The sequence below is a fragment of the Vombatus ursinus genome, unplaced genomic scaffold (genome assembly GCF_900497805.2).
Source record: "Vombatus ursinus unplaced genomic scaffold, bare-nosed wombat genome assembly UNPS02014789.1, whole genome shotgun sequence".
Taxonomy (NCBI): domain Eukaryota; kingdom Metazoa; phylum Chordata; class Mammalia; order Diprotodontia; family Vombatidae; genus Vombatus; species Vombatus ursinus.
In genome coordinates this window covers 15,733,613-15,757,653 of record NW_020954567.1, presented here as the reverse complement: position 1 = coordinate 15,757,653, position 24,041 = coordinate 15,733,613, and the positions used below count along the sequence as shown (strand labels likewise).

At 39.6% G+C, this 24,041-nt stretch overlaps 1 protein-coding gene across 1 annotated transcript in view; it reads right to left on the bottom strand.

Moving 5' to 3' along the window:
• The window catches only part of PAPPA2 (pappalysin 2), a 326,265-nt gene that overhangs the window by 47,978 nt on the left and 254,246 nt on the right, over window positions 1-24,041 (bottom strand). Inside the window, 1 exon segment of the mRNA XM_027868368.1 lies at window positions 12,635-12,706. Coding sequence (XP_027724169.1) covers window positions 12,635-12,706 — 72 coding nt within the window.

Genomic DNA, 24,041 nt, shown 5'->3' with positions numbered 1-24,041 from the left:
TATGTATATGTATATGTATATGTATATGTATATGTATATGTATATGTATATGTATATGTATATGTATATGTATATGTATATATTACCCTGACCAGTTTTCACCAATCCATCTAAGCATTGTGTGGTCAACTCTATAGCTATCCTTTTAATGGTGAGTGTGTCATAAACACTTGGCTCAAAAAAACATATTTAATTCATAGTTATTTCTCTTCAGTCAATTTGATCCATCATTCCATCAAAGAAGAAGCATATATCTCTATTACAGAATTTTAAACATGTAGAGACTTAGAGATAAAAAGGATCATAAAGATCATCTAGCCCAACTCCCTCATTTGACATAATGATAACAACAACAGTGATGATGATAATGATATTAAAACGTTAACAGTCAAACTTTAAGGACCTAAAAGGAAGCATCCCTTGGATAATAGGCAGGGTGGTATAGTAGACTGACAGTTAAACTTAAGAGTTAGGTGTACAACCATGGAGAAGCTATTTAACCCCTCAATGTCTTAGTCAATACACTAAGACTGCAAATTGTAGACTAATCTATTTTCGGTGGTGGAAGGGATTTCCTCTGATGAATCATGGGTCTAGAACAATAACAATTCACACTTACATAGCATTTTCCTCCCAATGATAAGATTAGATTGTAAGTTTTTTGAGGGCAGAAACAGGGTTTTTGCCTCTTTTCTGTGTCCTCGTCACTTAGCACAGTACCTGGCACACAGCAGGTGCTTAATAAATGCTTATCAATTGTTTGATAGGACAACCATTATAATGTTCATCGAATAGATGCAGAAATGGAGGCTTCTCAAGATTAAAGTGATCCTTCTTATTTTGTAGTTAAGTTTCAATACTTAAGTTTATAATGTTTCTTTTTTCTTTTCTTATTGCATATTTAAGTTTCAGCAATAAAAAAAAGCAAAAATAAAAGTGTTGAATGATTAAAAAAAACATTAAAGTGACCTGCCCACAGTCACATCTACTGCAAGAAAAGCCTGAGGTGAGAGACAAACCTGAGTCTCCTGAAAGAAAGTACTGTCTGGTTCTTTCTCTTTCTAGACAAAAATCCACTAAGGTGGGCTCAGAAAAATTAAACAACTTGTCCCAGGTCCCTTGACTATAAGAAGGCCATTCAGCTTAGAGACAATCATATCTAAAACTCAGGTCTCTAAGATACCAAGCTCATGTGTTTTTCTAACTAGATTCTGTAGTGATTCTCTTTAAGGTGTGCATAGGTTGATTTAGTGATCATTTCTTCTAGGATTTTACCTAGTGTAGAAATTAAGTTTTCCGGTCTGCAATTTTCATGATTCAATTCTTTTCTTTAAACACACACTCATGCACATATGCGCAGACACCTACACTACTCTTTTCCAAGCTTTAGACACATCCTTAGTCCCTTGTGGGCCTCAAAACTGTGAGCTGGTGTCCCCAATGTGATTTATTAATTAAATAAACAATCCTTCACTGCAACTTCCTCAATTACAGCTTTGTTTCCCACCGTTTCAATGTGTGTCTGTGTTGATGTTTATCCTTGTTCCCAGTTAGCTTTCTTTGTAATGACAAAGATTTAAAAAGCATTGATGCCTCTCCTTTGTATGTGTATGTGTATGTGTGTGAGCATTAGCTGTCACTCTATGTCTAATAAAAGGCACTGTTCCTCTTAATTTCTTTTGTGCTGTTGATGTGTGTCAAACATGTTTTTTTATGTCTTTCTCTTCAAGTCTTTCACAATTTGCATCTCATTTCCTGCTTCAGTCTTTCTAACCTTAATCCTATGAGCCTTCACTATTTTTTTGTATATTTCTTCTTGGTAAACTGCCCTAGCTTCCCACTTCCCACTCCCAGGGTTGCGCTTTATAAAACACAGAAATATGAGCTGGATTCTCATTCTTCCCTATTGACCTAAGGAAGATTCCCAGGTCCAATATTCTGAATCAGAGGTCAGATCCCAGCTTCAGGATGGCAGCCCAACTTTAAGGACATAAAAGGAGGCATCCCTCAAGCAATGGTCATGACAAGTGTCCCACTCGACACACATTTGTTTAGAAACACCAAAAGCTTTAAATAATTCTTTTAAAATTTTCCTGGAGACTTCATGGGCTTTTAGTAAAATACTCCCACATGTATCATGCAGGAAATAGAGGCATAAAAGATAGATATATAATTGAGCTTTTTGCCCAACTCTTAATATGATGTACTTTACTATAACCCTATCCAAAAAGTATGTATACTTATTTGGTTTTTCTTTTCTCTCAATCCTCTTTTGAAGAGGAATGGGGTCAAATAGTCCTAGACTATCAAAGGACCTTTCCACATAAACTATTAACAAATCTATTCTTTTATGGGAATATAAGGGGGAAAGGAATGTGAACCTACAAAGAATGTCTTCCTTGTGGGATGGCAGGGTATGAATAAGAGCATAGAAGGTTCCCCATTTGGTATCCCTTAGAAGCCTCCCCCAACACACACACACACACACACACACACACACACACACACACACACACCACACACGCTCGTGCTCGTCAAGGTGTGAAAAAGTAATTACAAGTACAATCTCCACTGGTCTAATTTTCTTTGGGGAAAGAAATAGGACCTAGATAAGCTTGGGTTAGAAAGAATCTTCAAACCTCCTTTAGTCCACCTTTCTTGTTTTGTAGATAAGGAAACTGGAATTCTGGGACATTAAGTGATTTGCCCAAAATAACATAGGGAATGAACATCCAAGGTAGGATTTGAACCAGGTCCTCTAACTCTAAAGCCAGTGCCCTTGCTACACTACTATAAACTCCTGACATTCATCCAATCAGTCACTAAATATTTATTAGCACCTATTATGTGCCAGACACTGTCTCAAGTTCTGAAGATACAAAGGCAAAAAAAAAAACAGTCCCTACACTGAAGGAGCTCACAGTCTGATGGAACTATGTACAAGCAGGATACATACAGGATAAATGGGGTATGATGAAAAGAAGTAAGGCACTTGAATTCACGGGGATGAGGAAAGGCTTCCTGTAGAAGATGGGATTTTACCTAGGACTTGAAGGAAGATAGGGAAGTCAGGAGATGGAGGTAAAGAGTGGGAACATTTCAGGAATGGGAGCTGTGCAATGAAAATTCCCAGAGTTGGGTGATGTGGTGTAGGAAGAACAGCAAGGAGGTCATTGTCATTGGGTTACAGAATACATGGTGGGGTGTAAGGCATAAGAAGACTGAAAAAATGGGAAATGAGGGGAAAACAGTTCATGAAGGACTCTGAATGCCAAATGGGATTTTATATTAGTTCTGAGAAATAACAGGAGCCACTGGAGTTTATGGAGTAAAGAGCTGATATAATCAGACCTATGTTTTAGGAAGATCACTTTGGCAGCTTAGGTGAAGGATGGTTTGGACAAGGGAGAAACTTGTGGCAGGGAGACCCACCAGCAGGTTATTGCAATAGACTAAGTGTGAGGTGATGAGGTCCTACACCAGGCAGGTAGCAGTGTCAGAGGAGAGGGGTCATATAAAAGAGATGTTATGAAGGGAACATGCCATCTCTCCCTATACTTCACCAGTCCTAAACCCATTTATTATTGTCCTTAAAACCTCTAATCCCTCAAACTCTCAGTACTTCTTGGACCATTATCCTTACTCTGACTTCACTCCCCCCCCCACGCCAATAATGACCCTGTCATTAGTCAATCTGATTCTGCATAACCCTTTATTCTCAAATCCACCTTCTTGTCTTATCACCATTTTTCTCTTTCCAAACCTCAGCTCAGGATTACTCCAACCTCAGAAGTCCTCCCACTTCTACCTGTTGAAATCTCCTTTTGGAAACATTCAAAGTAGGGCCTTCTAACCTCATCACTTGAAAGAAACTGCTCTCTTTTTCCTACTAATGATCTCTTAATAGATAAAACTGATAAGTTTTGTTTTTCAGCCTATCAACTGCCTAAGATGCTGCTGACTATCTTTTCCTTATGGATGTTCTCTCTTCTCTGGGCTTTGGTGATGCTGTTCCCTCCTGGATTATTTCCTTCCTCATCAACCCTCTTGGATTTAGATATAATCTCTAAGCCAATTACTCCCATATATATATATATATATACACACATATATGTATGTGTGTATACAGATAGAAAGATAGATCTATAACTACACACATTAGTGTGTGTGTGTGTGTGTGTGTGTATTAGGGGTAAATATACATACACATATAGAAGCTTAGAGGAAAAATTGGGGCTGGATATATGTGTGCATGCAAATAAATACATGTATTTATGCATACATATATACATGTACATGTATACATAAACACATCTACACATGCATACACATACATAAAACTACATAGGTGTATGTATGCATACACACATATATCTATATATCTATATCTATATCTACATATCCTTAATCTTTCAACCTCCCATCAGCAATTTCTTATTGGGTATTTCAAAATGGATGTCCCAGAGATATCTCAAACTCAATATGACTAAAACTGAATTTGTTATCTTTTCCCCTGACCCTATCTCTCTTACATACTTCCTTATTTATTTTGAAAGCACCTCTATTCTCCCAGTGTCCTAGGTTCACAATGTGGGAATTATCTTCAATCCCTCTTTCCCCTTGGTCCCACATATCCCACATATCTCATCTCTTGCATCCTACCCTTCTTTCTACTCACACGGCTCTCCCCTTAGATCAGGCCTTTGTCAGTTCTTGCCTAGACTACTGCAATGGTCTCCTAATTGGTGTCCTTGCCTCATGTATCTTCTCATTTTGGTCCATCCTCCACACTGTTGCCAAAGTTATTTTCCTTAACTACAGATGTAACCACATAGCACCCCTGCTCAATAATATCCAATAACTTAACCAAACACAATAATGCATTATAGTAGAGTTGTGAATTGGTACAGCCATTATGTAAAGCGCTTTGGAACATTGTCCAAAAAGTAACTAAACTGCTTGTAATCTTTGACCCTAGTGATGCTACTACTAGGCCTATATGCCAAAGAAATCGAAGAAAGACGAAACATTCTTCATATACAGAAATATTTATAGTAGTTCTTTTTGAAGTGACAAAGAACAGGAAACTAAGGGAGTACCTATCATTTGAAGAATCACCAAACAAATTATGGCATATAAATATAATGAGATACTACTGTGCTGTAAGAAATGATTAATGGAATCATTTTAGAGAAAACTGGAAAGACTTGTTTGAACTGATTGCAGAGTGAAGTGAGCAGAATCAGGAGAACAATCTACATGATGACAATAATTTTGTAGAGACAAACAATGTTAAATGACTTTAGAACTCTGATCAATTCAATGACTAACTGTGAAGCCAAAAGGATGAGTCACGCTACCTCCTGACAGAGAAATGATGAACTCAGGATGCAGAATGAGGCACATACTTTCTGGGACATAGCTGAGGTAGGAGTTCATTTTGCTTGACTACACATATTTGTTTTTTTAAGTGTTTTCTTTTCCTTTTTTTGATGTTTAGGGGGTATGGGAGGAAAGAAAATCAATTTTTGTTCATTGGAAAAAAAAGGAATTTATTTTTTTAAATCCATCTGATTTATCTTACCTCCAGAACAGAACTAAAACCCCTCTATTAGCTTTTAAAATCCTTCACAAACTGGCTCCAATCTCATTACAGCATCATTGCATATTTCTCCCTTAACAAAGTGACTGGAACATACTAGATTCTTAATAAACGCTTGTTATCTTGACTTGACTCATACACTCTGCGATTAAGCCAAATTGGCCTTCTCCCTGCTCTTCACACTATGTCCTATCTTTGTGTCTTTGTACTGGCTGTTCCCCGGACCTAGAAGGCCTCTTTCCTTGCCTCCACTTCATAGCATCTCTCTTTTCTTTCAGCAAATGGATAAATGAATTTGAAAGCATTTATTAAGTTCTTTCCACATACCAAGCACTGTGCTAAGTGTAGAGAACACAAATAGAAAAATCCTAGATGGTCCCTATTCTCAAAGAGCTCACATTTTAACTGGAAGAGACAATACATATATACATACATACATATATGTATATATGTATATGTATATACACATATACATATACATATATATATATAGGGCTACAGGGACAATAGTCTCTTTATATATTCTTTCTCAATGAGTTCATCAGATGTCATGGGATCAGATTTTATCTCTATACAGATGACTTTTAAATCTATATCTCTAGCCCTCATGTGTCTTGGGAGGGGAAAGGAGGAGAGGGGATAGAAGGAGAAGTATATTAATAAAATTTGTCCCATATCACAAACTGCATGCTGGCCATCTCCACCTGAATGTCTTCTAGACATCTCAAACTCAACACTTCCAAAATGGAATTCATTGTCTTCCCTACTTCTGTCAAACCCAACCTTCCCCCTAACTTCCTTATTTTTGTTTGGGACATCCTCCCAATCATTCAAGTTCCCAACTTACAAGTCAATCTCTATTCTCTTTTCCCCTGCACCATTCAATCTATCACCAAGCTTTGGTGATTCTTTTATATTAATTGTCTTGTATATCTTGCCAACGTGCCAAGTACACTGGATAGCCCAGGATGCAATTCTACACATTGTACAAAACCAGAGATTTTGTATTATACTTCAACTGAAGAAGTTTCATCTCTGAAAGCCTTCATATCTTTTGCATCTATGCCCATTTCTCCAACCATATGTCCACAACCCTACTTTAGGCCCTCATCATGTTTCTCTAGGATTGTTGCCTTTCTGGATTGGTCTCCCACCAATCTAACTTCCCTCCAATCCATCCTCTACAGTGGGGCTTCTTAAACTTTTTCCACTTGTGATCCCATCAGTGCTTCTTAAATTGTGGGTCACAACCCCATATGGAGTCACAACCCGAGGGCCACCAAACTGATAAACCTAAATCAAAGGTCTTACCATATCACTTTCCTGCCAAAGAAACATCAGTGCTTCCCTATTTGCTTCTGGGATAAAACACACAAAACTCCTATTTGACATTTAAAGTCTTTTACCACCTGACTCCAAGCTATCTTTCCAAAATTTATATTACTTTCCCTCTCCCTCAGGTACTCCATTTTCCAGACAGACTGGCCTTCTTGCTATCCCTTGGATAGGATATTGCATTTCCCACCTCCCCATCTTCCTACAGTCTGTCCTCCATGCCTAGAAGGCTTTCCTTTCAGTAAAGGTTCAGTTCAGGTGTCATTTCCTGCCCATTATCTTTTTACTATCCCCAAGTATTAGCAATTCCTCCCCAGTAGCCCTAGTGAGATTACTTTGTACTTGCTTACTATATATTTTATATTTACTAATCTAAGTACATGATAATTTCCCCAACAGAATACAAATTTCTCAAGGGTGGGGCTTATTTTTGTTTGTGATTTTGTGTCTTCTATACCCAATGTGGTACCTGGACCACAGAAACTGAATCTACCTACAGGTCGAGTGGAATCAGAGCCAGGCCAAGGTATTCCTACTCCTTCAGCAAAGCTTAAAACTTGAACTCCCTATGTCCCAATTAAAAAATAAAATTCACCCTTATGTGCAACTATTCTATGAAGGCTTTGAGACTTTACTGTGATACAGACAAGTAGCCACAAAATATACATCCATACATCATGGAGAGTGGCATTTCTGCATTCAAAATTTGAATTTAGAAAAACTAAGATGAAAAAGCATCTTTAGTTGCTCTTCCCTTTCCTTTCCCCTCCTCTGCCCTCCTGAAATGGAACCAATCTGGCACAGATGAAAAAATACTAAACTTAGGAAGGAAAAATGAGGTTGGGTCCAAGGCCATACACGAACAGACTCACTTGGTGTGTGACAACTGGTAGATCACTTAATTTTTCTGTGTTTCAGTTTTCCCAACTGTAAAATGGGATAATAATAGGAACACTTTTGGAAAACCTCTCCCTGTTTTGCTTTTGATTATCTGGACTTTACTATCTGTTCCCTATGAGGCTTCTTAGGGGCTGAGGCCCCCTCTTCTTATTAGTGAGTTGCTTCCCAGAACTTCTTAGATGAAGTACCCAGATGAAGTACAAATGCTCATTACTTTGCTGGATCTACTGTACATTCTCTGTACTTTGACATCTTGCCCTCCTCCAATGAGTACTTTTTGCTGTTCAACTTCCTTTTATGTATATTCTTCCTCCATTAAAAATAAGCTCTATGTTTTTCTTTTTGCTTCTATTTGTATTTCCAGTGCCTGGCACACAGAAATTACTGAATAAAGGTGCTCTGTCTCTCTCCATCTACCTATCAAAACCTCTGAGTGTTACATAAATGTGAGCTCTAGGTGGCTATTTAACTTGCCTACCTTTAGTTCTGGTTCTGGGTGCAAATGCATCTAAATTTTTGCAAATGATTTATCCCATCTTTCTACCAATGGCTGGTGAGTTATGCATATCTCCATGAAATTACAGAAGCAACCTTTGTTTCTCCTCCTCCTTCTCCTCCTCATCCTCCTCCTTCTTCTTCTCCTTCTTCTTCTTCTTCTCCTCCTCCTCCTCCTCTTTCTCCTCTTCTTCCTCTTCCTCCTTCTCTTCTTCCTCTTTCTTCTTCCTCTTTTTCTATGACTCTATCATTTTCCCCCACAGACAAAGATAAACAATCAGTTGAGGAAGGTTGGCCTTTGAGGGGAGGGAAGAAGGAGTCATTTCTTCAGACTGGCATCTTAGACTAACTCACTGCTGCATTAATTGAATATCTATTCTATACCTACCATTTTTAAGAAGCTTTGATACAAATAAGAGATGCAGATGACATGATCCCTGACCTCAAGGAGTCTACAGTAAAGTATGGAAGGTAAACATACACTTCTAAGGGAGTTGACTTGCATGTTCCCTCTAAGGTTCATTGCAGCTCTCAACCTATCATCCTGAGAACTAGAGAACAATTACAAAAAACAACAGAAATGAGACTATTACATAATGGATAACTGTATAAAAATCAACCAATCAACAAGCATTTATTGAAGGCCTACAGTGTGCCAGGTACTGTGCCAAGCACTGGGGATACTAAGAAAGGCAAAAAAAAATAGTCCCTGCCTTCAAGGAGTTTATATACTAATGAGGGAGACAACGTTTATATAAATAGCTACACACAAGCTACATTCAGAATGGAAGGGATATTAGAGGAGAAGACTCAAGTGAATGAGTTTACTGGGAAAGACCTCCTACGGAAGGGAGAATTTGAGCTGACTTTGAAAGAGGTCAGACAGAGGTTTCAAGAGACATAGGTGAGGGGAAAAGCATTCCAGGCATGAAGGACAATCAGGGCCAAGGCATGGAGATGAAGGCACGGGAATCTTAAAGGATTACCAATTTAGAGTTGGAAGGGGCCTTTGAGGTAAATGGAGTCCTGCCCCCTCAGTTTACAGATGAGGAAACTAAGACCAAAGAAGTGATGAGAGTAGCTCCAGGTTACACCTGTACTAAATAGTAGAGCCAGGGTTCAAGCCCAGCTCACCTGACACCAAATTCAGGGCTTCTCCCTCTATATCACAAAGAGATAGAATTAGGCACAGAATGTTTTCTGGGAGAAGTGAGTTCTGAATTGGCTCCTGAAGGAAGTCTTGGGTATGGGTTGGCAGACTGGACAGAGGAAGGCATTCTAGGTGGAAAGGAAATGTCCTGAGCCAAAGTACAGGATTGACATTAAGTAAGAAGTGGGTTGAGGGCAATAAGGTGACTGACTAGTTTGGAATGCAGGGGCCATGCTGAAAAATAACAAAGGATAAGGTTCCCTGCTGCTGTAAGGTTGAAATAACTGCTTCAAAGGGACCAGCTTTCAATTTACATCCAATATTTATGAGAAAGAAAAGGAAATAAAGAAAAAGAAAGAAAGACAGATAGATAGAAAGACAGAAAGACAGAAAAAAAGACAGAAAGAAAGAGAAAGAAGAGGGAGGGTGGAAGAATATGGAGACAGGGAAAGAGGAAGAGAAAGGAGAAAGGGAAGGAGAGAGGGAGAGAAGGAAAGAAGGAAAAAAGAAGAAAGAAAAAAGGAAGGAATTTACATCCAATATTTACAAGAAAGAAGAAGAAAGAAAGAGGAAGGAAAGAAGGAAAGAAAGAAAGAGGGAGAAAGATGGAAGGAAGAAGGAAGGAAAGAAGAAATAAAAGGAGAAAGGGAAAGAGAAAGGGAAAGAGAAAGGGAAAGAGAAAGGGAAGGGAAGGGAAGGGAAGGGAAGGAAAATAAGTCACTCATAGAAGGCAGCATGCAAAAAAATATCTAACTAGGGCATCCTGCACAACATTTTGTCTTGGCTTCCTCCTGCACTTTCTTCTCTTCACCTTGCTTGCCTCTGTATCTGTTTTCCTTCAGTCTGACTTTGATATTATTCAGTCCTTCCTAGTATTTTTAGATTACTTTTGATTGAAAATAAAAATTTTCTTCCAAATGTTTCACTCTTCCTTTCCCTGCTTCTCATCCTCTTTCACCCCACTCTTGTCGGTATCTTTTTTTTCTTGTCCCTTACACCTATATTTCCTTCTCTCTCCATTTTCTTTTTGATCCCCATGTGCCCTGATGCCCTTTCCTTCTTCCTCCCCTCCTTCTGTGTGTACTTCTCCTTCTAACTTTTGAGTCAGGAGCCAATATCTGGTTCTTCAAAACCTGCCCTACCCAGAGGGCCCCAGACAACACTTTAGAATAATCTTACTGTCAAGAAAACTGGCTGGACTTGTTCCCAGGCAGGGAGGAGCTGCGGTTAGGGATGCACTGGCCAAGAAGCTTCTTGTCTGCCTGAGTAATGAGGTAGGGGAATGGTCAATTCTCAACTCTAAGTGTAATGTCAGCAGTTCCACAGGGCAGGTGGGAAACTCTGTGCTGCTCAGCCCTCTGAATCCATTTCATCAGAGGGACAGTGTGACCTTTGTGTCTCTGGCTGCTGATCTTATGGGTACTGAGGGGTCCGAGGAGGAGGAGGACAGAACAACAACAATTAAAAAAGCCTCATAGTCTTACAGTCTGGGAAACAGCAAAAGCCCCAAACTCAGATTCTAATTCCATCATCTGGCTTCCCTCTCTCTATCCTAATGCAGAAGGAGTAACAGAAGGGAATGCTCAGCCTCTCTTTGATCTCTTCCCAGCTCACAAGTGTTTATCTCCCTCCCTCCTTGGTCCCCTACCCCCAAAGCCTTTCTCCTCCCTTCCCTCCCTACCCCCTGCCCTGGAGATGATTCACTCTTTCATTCCCTCCTCCCCACCGCACTGCCATCTGTTTTCCTAATGATGGCATCAGATGAGCTGTTTTGTTGGCCTTCATCATATAACAAAGCACCCTCCATGCTAACTAACTTGTATTCCTCATTTACTCCTCTCAGCATGTTTAAAAAAATTGGTGTCTTCCCTTACCCCTCCCTCTTCACCCTCCCTCCATTACTTTCTATCCCCCTACCCCTTAACCTCACCCTCTTTCTTTGGACTCATGTGCATCACAATTTCATCGAAAAATTGGATCAAGTGAAAGAGAGAAACAAATGAATAGGGGGATTTGTGTGTGTGTGTGTGTGTGTGTGTGTGTGTGTGTATTTGGCACTGTGGGGATTTGGGAGTGGGGGTGCTGGAAGACATGGCAGTCCAACTGCTCAGGCTCCAGTGAACAAGGATGAGCCAGGATTACCCAAGTGTTACTGCTAAGTAGCTTAATTATTCCCAGTGAGAGCTTTGGAAGACAAACCTGTTGTGGTTGAGGATGGAATAAGTAAGTATTTGTCACTGTCCAGTTCCAGAGTGGTAAGGTTTCAAGTAGAGTGGAACTCTCCCCCACTTCCCTCACACGTCAACTCTCTTTGATCACCCCCTCCTGAGAGAGGCTCCCTCTGAAGCCTCATACTCTTTTTTTCCCCCAGAGCCACTATGTCTATATTTTTCTTTGTATCCACTCCAACCCCTCTGATTCCCTAAATTACTGACCCTCTATTGACCCTGCTGACCTAGAATGTCAACTAGAGAACATGGGCTTGAACAGAATGTCTCTTGAAGCAACAGTGGACCAGTCTAAGTTGAACCAGTCTAAGTTCTAACTCCAGACTTTGGAGTTAGAAGTCATTACCTGTAATGACCTTGAGAATATCACTAAACTTCTCTGGTCCTCAGTTCCTTGTCTATAAAATAAGGGGTTTAGACTCAGTGACATCTAAATTCGTTTCCAGCTCTTAATTATCCACCCTCTGACCCTTCTGTATGATTCCAGCTCTAGCCTCTAAATCATCAAGTCTATTTTCAGATTTTAAAAAATGCTTATGGAAAAGTTCTTTTTTGTTCAAATGAGATCATGTATATAAAGGGCTTTACTAAGCTTAAAACACTATATAAATGTTAGTTGTTATTATTATCTATAACTATTCCTTCACTGGGTCAAGACTTGATTACATTTACAAGTGAAGATACGGCCACAGATACCTTCAGGTACTCCTAAAGCCCTTAACCAAATTCAAATTCTAGAGATTTCACTCAAAGAAATTGCAACTTCAGAGGACCCATCACCTAATTTGTGCAGGTTTCAAAAGGTTCAGAGTTGTGAGAAAGAAGTGAATGAAAGGATGTTCCTCTAATGGACCAAAGAAGTATGGTGCAAATACTCACCCTTACTTTAGGTCAGGACCTAGGGAGAAGAATAAACGAGCTTACCTCACATGATTGGATGCAATGAACTAGGCTGGGATCTGGATGCCACCTTAGTCTCCCAGTACACACTATATTCTGAGAAGGCAAGGGAGGAAAACAAAGTATTAATTCAGGGGAAAGAGAAATTAAGAAGACCCATAGCTTCCCTGACCATAGGGACACTATAAGACTCATAGGTCCCTATGAGTTCAACATACCACTGCTAATCTCCCAGGACATCTTCCTATTGGGAGGCAAATACCTGTTAGTAGAATAAAAAAAGGAAAGTCTCTAGATTTGCAGTCTAAGGGATGGGACTGAGATCTTCACTTGGCTTCTTACTTTCTATGTGACCTTAGGCAAGTCACTGCTCTCTGTCCTCCATTTCCTGAGTAATGTGATAGGATTGGACAAGATGACCCCCAAATTCCCTTCCAGCAATAAATCTATGATCCTACATTCTACCAAAGGGGCCAGAGTGATCTGAGCTTTCCTGAAATATTCTAGCCTCATAGTATAACCTTATAGGAAGTAATCAGGCTCTGAGTAAACATGGCTTCCTGGACCTCTGATCCCCATGATGTAAATGACTAAATAAGGAATAGAAGTCCATTGAGCTCTCGCTGTGCTCTTGTCAAAGCTATAAATCTTTCCCTTCCATAAGCCATAAAAGGGGGAACACTCATTGTTTAAGCACCTCATAAATGTAGCCCTTTGAAGCAGCTGGGGATCAGCATGACACCAAAGGAAAGCTGAAGGAGGGGGCAGTTCACTCCTGCCCAACACCCAACTCCCAGATTTCAAAACATCACTGCTGGATGCCCACATGACTGTGTCTGCAGTCCTGTGCCCTGAGTGGAATGAAAATTCACTGTTGACATATCTAAGTACTTTTCAATATTGCTGGATTCTAAAGTTCCAGGGAACTCACTGTAGAGAAAACAGCCTGATCCAAAGCAAGAATAAAAGCTCTCTCCCCATCTGGCCACCTTCTCTACAACTCCCCCTCTCCCCCAGGCACCACTATTTCAATCTCCAGTATTAGGAAGAAAGGAACAGTCTGGTGAGGTGAGAGTTCTTCCTTTAAAAAAAAAAGTTTGTACCTTTTAAAGTTGAAGCAATACACTTTAGAATGCTTACACAGTGCCACACATTAGACTACTGATCCACACATTATATGGGCAGTTCAGCCAGGCCAGTGATCAGGACTATCACCAATTAGAACAGGACCTACCAGATTTATTTTATATGGGGAGGGGGGGGCAGGAACATCTCTATTACACATATCCTAGAATCCAGGCCCCTCCCCACCATGAAATTCCTCCCTTAGACTAAACTCAGTCTTCACAACAAAATCCCAACCATTTTAATCCATCTAATTTAGAATTGTGATTAAAAACAAAGATATGGCTAAAGGCAACTTGGTGCTGTGAAGAGAAAAAGAATGACAAAAGGAGTTGTGTCATCTTAGGAAAGTAAACTGGTCTGATTGGCTTTAAGAATCTTTAGATTTAGAATCTAAATCTAAAGATTTAGAATTTAGACTTAGACTCACTTTAGATTCACTCATTTATATATAAACAATTAATGCACATTAGTGATACTTGGCTAATTATTAAAGCAGGTCTATCAAGAGTCCTGCTTGGCAATAGCTAGTAGTTTTGCTAGTTGTAAATAATGATGACTCATATATTATAAAGTGTTCTGTAACTCAGATGGGCATTCTTCCCTAAATATTCTAAGTTCTGACAAGTACTATATTTATTTGTTTGCATACATGTCTAGTCCCCCCTACCTGCCCTATAAATACCTTATGGGTCAGGATTGGTTTTCATTCATCACTGTATTTCCCCCTCCTACACAGGCTTAGCACACTGCTTTCCATCTAGTAAGCATTTAATAAATAGCTAGATAAAGGAATAAAAGGAATGGGATGCTTTATCTTATTTAACAGTACTTATAGCTGAAGCTGCAAGGCATTCTGAGGAACAGACAGGAACTAGTATGTTCTGGGGAATCAAATCACCACTAGCAACTTGTCTACAATTTCCCCTCAGATCTTGATAGAGAAAGTCTAGGATCCTGGGCCCAAGAGCCATGGGAATAGCAAGGCCAACAGACCTACTTCTAACTCAGCGCCCGTAGCCATCATTGAGCGGAGAAGTCACTGTGAAGCTGGAGCCAATCGCCCTCATCATCATTAGCAATAGCTGCTGGCCAACTGATAATAACAGATAGATAAGTTCAGGAACTCTCAGGGTGACTGCACCCTCACACCACCAGTTCTTCTTCCATCGAGGTAATTCTTGTGGACAAGGGGCCAACTATCCACGCCAACTGACAATCAATTTCAACTCACAGGGCAGGCAAGCCAGTCTAGCTGAAGCAACAAGGGATGCTAAAGAAGAGACAGGAGGCAGCATGCTCTGGGGAGGCTAAACCCCTACCACCATCTGACTACCATCTCTCCTCAGACCCTGAGAAATATCCCAGGAACCTGAACCTAAGGGTATTTGGAATAGCAGTGCTTCCAGCCCAATGTCAAATGGTTCAACACAGGAAACTGATAAGAATTTATGATTGGAGATGACACTAAAGAAGAGGTTTGACTATCTGTTCTGCTGCTGCACCCTAAGGACCATTGGACTTTTCCATCTGACTTTCAGTCAAAACTACCCATATGTGTTGTCTTCTCTGTTTCAATGTGAGCTCCTTGAGATCAGGGACTCCCTTACTCTTCCATTTGTACGTCCAGGGCTGAGCACAATCTAAGTGTTTAATAAATGCTTGATTCATTAATTCATTCATGTGAAGGGAATATTATCTCCAATCCCTCAATTGTTTCGTTCATACCTCCTTCTCCACAGTCCTGTTTATTGTTGTTTCTCCTTAATTTTCAGAGGACTAATGACATCACATGTGATGTCTTGACTTGCACGTGAATTGAATTTAAAAGAGGCAGAACTGCACAAAGTTGTCAGCTGGCTGGCAATGTCCTGGGATGCAGTGGATGACCTTAGCATCTCTGATGTCTGACCAAGCTCTAAGTACTCCACAGTGCCTGCCTCAGCTACCTTTTGGGAACAAATCGTTCTCATCCATCCATTCCACCAGGGAAAAGTCTTCACATGCTTGGGGTAGACATCCCCCTAACTTGCCAATGATGGGTTTGAGGCCTGTTGGTTACCCTCAACCTGGTTTAGCCCATCTGTCGAGAGATTTTTCCAGGGTGTGGCCACTGGGCATGCTCCAGCTTCTTGGAGGCACAGGTGAGAGTTGGGTGAAGGAGGACACCAAAGGTAGATGAGCAGCCCTCAAAAGGGCTCAGCAAGTCCTCACCCCAGAGGTGTTAGTCCTCCTTGAACACTTCATATACCCTCCTGTAATTGTATGTCCTTGTTAAAACACAGCACATGCTACAGATTGTTCAAACATCCCCAGAGACCAATTAATCAAGAACTGAGCTCTAATCAGGCATACAACATTGTGATTTGACCATTATGTTGAATATATCACTCTTTCTACTTCAAATTCTTGGAGTTTCAACTATTTTCCATGCATGGGTAAATTCACTTACATAACACCATAGAACTGGCCTTAGAAGTGATCTAGTCCCATCTCCTTTTTATAGATGAGGAAACTGAGACCCAAAGAAGTTTAGTGACTTGCCTGGGGCAACATAGGTAGGATGTGGCAGAGCCAAGATCAGAAGCATTGTCCTGTGATTCTTTTAATGCCCAAACTCCTTCCCCCAACAAGAATTTATCAAAGGCTGCCCATGTGCAAGGCATGGTAAAGAAAAACACAGAAAGTAATTATCTGCTAATTAAGTGCTATTGCTCTATGATTGTTACTGTTACTACTGTCATGTCTATACTTAAGTTATGTCATAGTATAACAAAAAAGGTGATTTCAGCCAGTGATTTACAAATCATGTGCCACAGAACCCCAAGATTTCCATTAAGCACCTCCAGAAGATCTTTAGAGAAAAACAACAACACCCTACAAAAAATAAAACATCAAAATTTGATCCTGGTAGATATTTTTAATTTTTGACCACCTTTGGATACCACAGTCCATATGGTAATGGAATTGGGGTTCCAGAACATGCAATCATCCAGTCAATCAATTAACAAGCATCTATTAATCACCTACTATGTGCCAGGTACTATGTTACATGTTGGGGATGCAAAGGCAAAAATGAAACAGTCCCTGCCTTCATGAACCTTACAATGTAGATGACCTCTCTGACCACATATTAGAATACATATACATACAAATTTCTAGATTTTAAAATCTTGGCTAAGCAGGAAGAACTCTACCATCTTCATGACACACATTAATTATATACCACTCCCAGAATCAAAGGACCTTAGAGTTGGCCATGATTTTAGAGACTATCAAATCCAGCAACTCTCCAAACATAGGAACTTTCTCAACAAGATTCCTTCCAGAGGACATGTAATCTCTACCCTTTCCTGTGATGGGGAGTTTGCTACTTCGTGAGGCATTCATTCCATTTTTTAGACAGATCTATTTCTATCCAGGGGCCACTAGTGGAGAGAGTGCTAGTCCTAGAGTCAGGTAAACCTGAGTTCAAATCTGACCTCAGACACTTACTAGCTGTGCGACACCTGGGCAAGTCACTTAACCCTGTTTACCTCAGTTTTCTCATCTATAAAATGAGCTGGAGAAGGAAATGGCTTACCACTCCAGTGTCTTTGCCAAGAAAACCCAAATGGGTTCACGAAGAGTCAGACACAACTGAAAAGATTCAACAACAACATTGCTATCCATGGCTGGAAGTTTATCTTGGCTCTAGGCCCCAAGATTTGAGATAGGGCAGACAAGGCCATTAGAATCTAGGTTCATAGATTTAGAACTGGAAGAGAGACCACTGAATGCAACCTCTTTTATTTTATAGATGAAGAAACTGAGGCACAGATATTAAGAGGCTTATGTCTCTTAAGTCTACCTCAGTTTCCTCATCTGTAAAATGGGGATAACAATAGCACCTACTTCCTCTTCCCCAGGATTGTCATGAGGATAAAACAAGATGTAATGTGCTCTGCAGACCTTAAAGCACTATATAAATGCTAGCCATTATCATTGGCTATTTTTATATATAAGGGAATACTAAGTAATTTTACATATTTTTAATACAAAGCAATATCAAGAGGGAGAAAATGCCAACAATGGGATGGGGGGAGGGGAGGTGTGTTATAGGAATGACCTCCAAAAGACAGTGTTATAGACAGTGGGTTTCGAGGAAATTAGAAATTCTAAGAAGGGTAGGGAAGAAGAGAATATTATTCGGAGACAGAACAATTGCCTAGAGTTGTACAAAATAAAGCCATGGAGCCAGGAGATAGAATGATGTGTGTGGGTGTGTCCACGAAATAGTCAGTTTGCCGGTTTCACTGAAACAAAGAGTGCACAAGAGGAAATAATATAAAATAAGGTTAAAAGGTAGATGGCAGTCATGCTACAGATGGCCTTAGATGGCAAGGTAAAGAACGTGCAGATATCTTGTAGGTGATAGGGAGTCATTAAAGATTTTTAATTAAAGAAGTGGCATGGTCAGGTCTCTATTGCAGGAATATCAATTTGACACCTATGTGAAAGAAAAAATAGAGAGTAGAAGAGACTGGAAGAAAGGAAATAAAATAAGAGCCCATTGTAGTCTTCTACGTGAGAGATGAAGAGGGTCCAAACTAGGAGAGTCCTATTGAAAAGCTGCAGAATATATGAGGTGATGTATGGGGGGGTGGGGGGGTGTTTGTGGAGCAGGGGACATTTGAATTGAATTACGGGGATGGAACTTATTTAAAGGAAGGAAAGAAATTTCATCAAAGTCAATTTCCATTGATTAAGGAAATAATTACACAATTGTGGCATATAAACATAATGGTATATTACTGCACCATAAGAAATAATGAATATGAAGAATTCAGAGACACAAGGGATTTATAGGAGTTGATTTAGCAAATTAAATAGAAAACGAAAATGATATATGTGACTACAACAATGTAAATGGAAAGAACAATAAAATGAAATTGATTGCAATATAATTATAATGACCAAACCACTCCAGAGGAGAAATAAGAAAAGTACCTCATTTCTTTCCTTAGAGAGGTGAGAGGATTTTAGGTGGGGGTGTCGTGTGTGTTGTTACAAATATGATTTTAGACACTTGAATTTTCTGAGCTTTTTTATCTTCTTTTTAAATCTCTGGAAAAAGAGGAGACTATTTGGATGGAGGAGATGGGAGGTGTATATTCAGGAAGGTAGGAAAGAAGGAAGAAGGGAGGGAGAAAAGACAAAAAAGGAAGGAAGGAGGAGAGAAGGAAAGAAGGATGGAAAGAAGGAAGGAAAGAAGAAAAGAACAAAGGAAGGAAGGAAGAAAAGGAATGCAACATTTTATATATTAAGAGAGAATGGGGGCAGCTAGGTGGTGCAGTGGATAGAGCACCGGCCCTGAAGTCAGCCTCAGACCAAACACTTGACACTTACTAGCTGTGTGACCTTGGGCAAGTCACTTAACCCCAACTGCCTAAGCAAAAAAAAAAAAAAGAAAAAAAAAGACAGAGAATGAAGGACATTTCAGCCAAGCTAGGACAGGGCAGGGAATGTGTAGAGAAAAGAATAATACAGTTTGGCTAAGGTATAGAGTGCTTAAAAGAGATAGCAATATGAGAACAGTCCAAGATAAGATAGCATCAACTATGGGGATCCTTGAATGTCAAGTTAAGGAGTATAACTATTAATTCATAGGCAATAGAGAAATATTGAAGAATTTTGAGCAGAAGTATTATATAATAGAAAGATTATTCAAGCAGTAGTATTGAGAATGGATTAGTGAGGGTTGAGAGAAAATGAAAAAAACTGTTAGGATACCATGGCAACAACCTTGGCAGACAGCAAAGAGAACCTATACCCAATAAGAAAGGGTGGACTTGAGAGGCATTTCTGTGGTGGAATCATCAGGACCTGGTACATATTTGTACCTGTACCTGACTACATATTTGAAGTTGAGGGAGGGAAGAATCAAAGATAATAAATACGAAGGTTACAAACAGTCTGAGTGGTACAATAGTCAGAAACAGCCAAGTCATAAATAGGAATAGGTTTAGGGGAAATATATAAGCTAAGTGGGGACATCTTGAATTGGAGATGACAGTGTAACATCCACATGGATATGTACTATCAGCAAATTGGAGTGATAGAACTCTAGACAACTAGAGCTGAAAAGGACCTTTGAGGGCATCTAGTCCAACCTTCGATTCTGCCTCATTTTCCAGTTAAAGAAATTAAGGTCCATGGGGGTTAAATGACTTGTCCAAGATCACATAGGTACTAAGTACCAGCAGCAGAATTTGAACTCATGCCCCCGACTCTAAAGCCAACAAATTTCTCATTTTACCATGCTTTCTTCAAGAGCTGTGGGTATGTAGCTCAGAAGTGATAGTGGAACAGACTGGAGATACATATTTGGTAATAAACTATGTAAAGGTGATAAAGACATGGGCATGAATGCAATTGTCAAGAGAAAGAGAGGAAAGAAAGAAAGGGACAGAAGGAGAGGGAATGGAGTCAAAGACACATGCTTGGGTGGGAATTACACTAAAAGGGTGTGAAAGAGGATTGGACCAGACTTCAGTACTAAGGAAAACAGACTTTTCAAGTACTCTAGGCTCAATCATTTACATGCAAACTCTTGCTTTGTTTTAATTAAAAGTCATTCTTATCTTTCTATTAGAGCAGTCCCCAAATGAACCACTTCTTGGCTACACATTGTTAAAAATGCAAACTACCAATATTTAAACAAAATTGGGTTTTTTAAAAGTCTAAAATATATTAGTATACTTCCTTGACCTAGTCAGCACTAAGGGGAAAAACATTTGTTTGTTTAATGTTTAGTTGTTGATCGAAATGTTACTGTGTTTTATGATACTAGGAGCCTAGGAGCTCTTGGAGTACTAATGTGATGCTACTCTCTTCACCATTAGGCTAGCACAAAAATATGTATATGTATATATATCTTTATAGGTTATTATTGTTGTTATTGTTTGTCCTTCATTTTCAAAGAGGACCAATGATATCACTAGTGATGTCTTGCATGTGAATTGAATTTAAGTGAGGCAAAGTCACACAAAGTTGTCAGTCTCACTCTCTCTTCCAGAGTTATTGAAGTCCAGTGACAAGACAAAAGTCAGGACAACTGACAATGGCTGGGATGCAGGGGCTGACCTTGGCATCTCTGATGTCTGACCCAACTCTAAGTGTTCCATAGTGCTTGCTTCAGCTGCCTTCATGAACATTGGAAGAAATGGGTCTCATCCTCCCATTCCACCAGGGGAAAATCTTCACACACTTGGGGTAGACATACCCTAACTCACATGTGATGAGTATGAGGCCTGTTGGTTACCTTCAAACTGGTTTAACCCATCTGCAGAGATAGTTTTGCTGGGTTGAGGTCATTGCATATGCTACAGCTTCTTGGAGCCACAGGTGAGAATTGGGGGGCAGGTGGACACCAAAGGTAGATGTGCAACCCTTAATGGTGTTAAGGAAGGACTAGCAACTCTGGTGAGAGGACTTGCTTCTTATATGTACTACGAATTTGAAAGATGCAAAAGAGAATGCATGCTTTCCCCCCTTTAATCCATCCATATTGCAACGAATTATGATGTTGTCAATGTCCCTGAAACAATGTAGACATGCAACTTTGCTGGCCCGTTCTAGATGACTCCCATAAATCTGCACAGAAGGTCAACTCAACATTCATGTTACAAAACCTGTTTACAATTCGCCCCTTCAAATTGAGCTTTTTAAATAGCAAATATTCTATAAAAAAAAATGATTTCCCATTGTTCCCAACCAACCCTACAAATTCACACCTTTGTCTGTTTTGCAATAGAAATATAGTTATTTAAAATCTTTTTAAAGAAAAAGTTCTCACCTTGTGTGACTGTTCCTTTCTTCCTAATATTGGTGACTGAAATATAAGTATGGAGGTAGAGAAGGTAGCTAGAAGGTTACTTCTATTTTGGATCTTGGTGTTTTTTTTTTCTACAGTGAGCTCCATACTTTTTAGAATCTATTTATAAACATATATACATATATGTGTGTGTGTACACATATATGTATGTATACATATACACATAGACATGTATATACAGACATGTATGTGTGTATGTGTATGTGTATGTGTTTAGTTGTTGCTACTGTTCAGTCATTTTTAGGTCACGTCTGACTCTTTGTGACCCTACTTGGAGTTTTCTTGGCAAAGATACTGGAGCAGTTTGCCATTTCCTTCTCCAGCTCAATTTGTAGATGAGGAACTTAGAACTTAGACAAACAGGGTTAAGTGACTTGCCCAGAGACATACAGCTAGTTAGTGTCTGAGGTCAGATTTGGAAGTTGAGTCTTCCTGACTTCAGGCCTGGTGCTCTAGCCACTTTACCACCTAACTGATTAGTATACACACACGTGTGTGCAGACACACACATGCATATATATACATGCATGTATATATACATATACGTGTACATGTACAAGATATGCACACATATAAATGCACAGGTGTGTGTATGTATGTATACAGTGCATATTCCAAACAAGATTTTACTGATAGAAAAATAATTAAATAGTCAAGAAAAGCATATGTAGAAATTGGCAGGCTTAGGGCTTTTTCAAGGACAAAAGAGGAGAAGGGATTAGGGGAAAAGATAAAAATGATCTTGGGATAAAGAGAGTCTGCTCACTCCTGACCAGAGCACCTGGCTAAGACACTTTTCCATGATCATTGCCTGTGGTGGTGAAGGCCCACTAGAAGCCCAGTGATGAAGCAGGAGAGGTCCTTGGACAAGTAACTTAGTATCTCTGAGTCTCCATTTCATCATCTATAAAATAAAGGAATTGAACCTAATGACCTGTAAGGTCCATTTCTGTTCTAGTTCTACCATCCTATGAGGTAGGAGCTGTGAAAAGCTAGAGTGGAGCTGCTAGTAGATAATTTTAAAATGGCCAGAGGAGGTCTCAATGCCCCAGGTTGACAGTTCTCCCAAAATTTTGGTTCTTTAGAGGTCTGAGAGTAGAAACACAGACTGGAAGAGCACTTGCTAGCTCACTGTGAGAATGGCTGAGTTTAAGCACTTGATCTGTGTTTTGGAACTCTTGGATTTGAGGTATGCCTATAGATTAGCTAAGGATGATCTGGGTCTGGGAGAACTCGCAGCCTATAACCTCCAAGGTAGTTGTTTTAATATATTTTACGTTGTCCCTTTTTGCTTTTCTAGTAGTAAGTAAAACACTGAATACAATTAGATCGTGTTTGTGTGGTTGACTCCATTATGCCTTGCTCAAATGACTGAGGTCCATTGAAATGCATCAGGGAAAGGAAGAGGGTAGTTTTCCCAGGGGATGGAGTCTAAGCCAAGATTTTAATCAGTAAATCCATTCTGACCACATTTCTACACTAAGAGAATTAGTATTGTTGCACATACACATACACATATGCACACACAAGGTACAGTTTAGAGACAGAGGTGGCAAGTTCTCTGAGACATATGGAAAACTGGGCACCTTCCTCTAGTGCCCTCTCTTGTTGGGTGGAACAATAACTACATAAATACGTAAGGAATTGCTCATGCTTGGTTTTTATTACTGAAGCAGATCAAGTGATAATGGCTAACATACTCTCTGGCAGTTAAAATAACAATAATATAAATTAAAAATACATTCTGAGCAAACAAATTTTGAACTATAAATGCTCTCAGTGACCTGAGATGAAAATAAGTCTGAATAGAGTGGGGCTTCTTGGATAGACTTTCTTATACAGAAGGCAGGCCTTAGGTATGGATATCTGACAGATCTTTCAGTTTTCTAGCAAGGAAAGGAAGAAAATACAAGAATGGGAAGCATCTGTTGTTGTTTGTCTTTCTGAAGTGTCAGGAGATAGGAAGAGAAAGTAACTTTGTCCTTACCAGGGATCACCTGACCTCTAGTCTAATAGCTAGTTAGCAATGATTAATTTGGAGAGGTTTCTTAAAAATGGAAGAAGAAAACAAAGAAGATGAAGACAAAGATGAAGATGAAAATGAAGAAGGTGAAGGAAGAGGAGGAGCAGAAGCAGGAGGAGCAGGAGGAGAAGGAGCAGAACAATGGAAAATTACTGCAACTTGGTGTGAAACAGTAGGGTAATTGAATAAAACTAGACTGTAGGAATCCTCTTCTTCCAAAACTGGAGGTGAAAGGCAATCAATGGGACTGTGACTTTGAACTAAATGTATTTAAAATACCATTGGGGGGGTATTTTTTTCCTTTTTGCTCCAAATATATCTAGATGAAAGAATTCACTTAATGCTTCTTTGTGAATGGGAAAGGAAGGAAGGAAGGAAGGAAGGAAGGAAGGAAGGAAGGAAGGAAG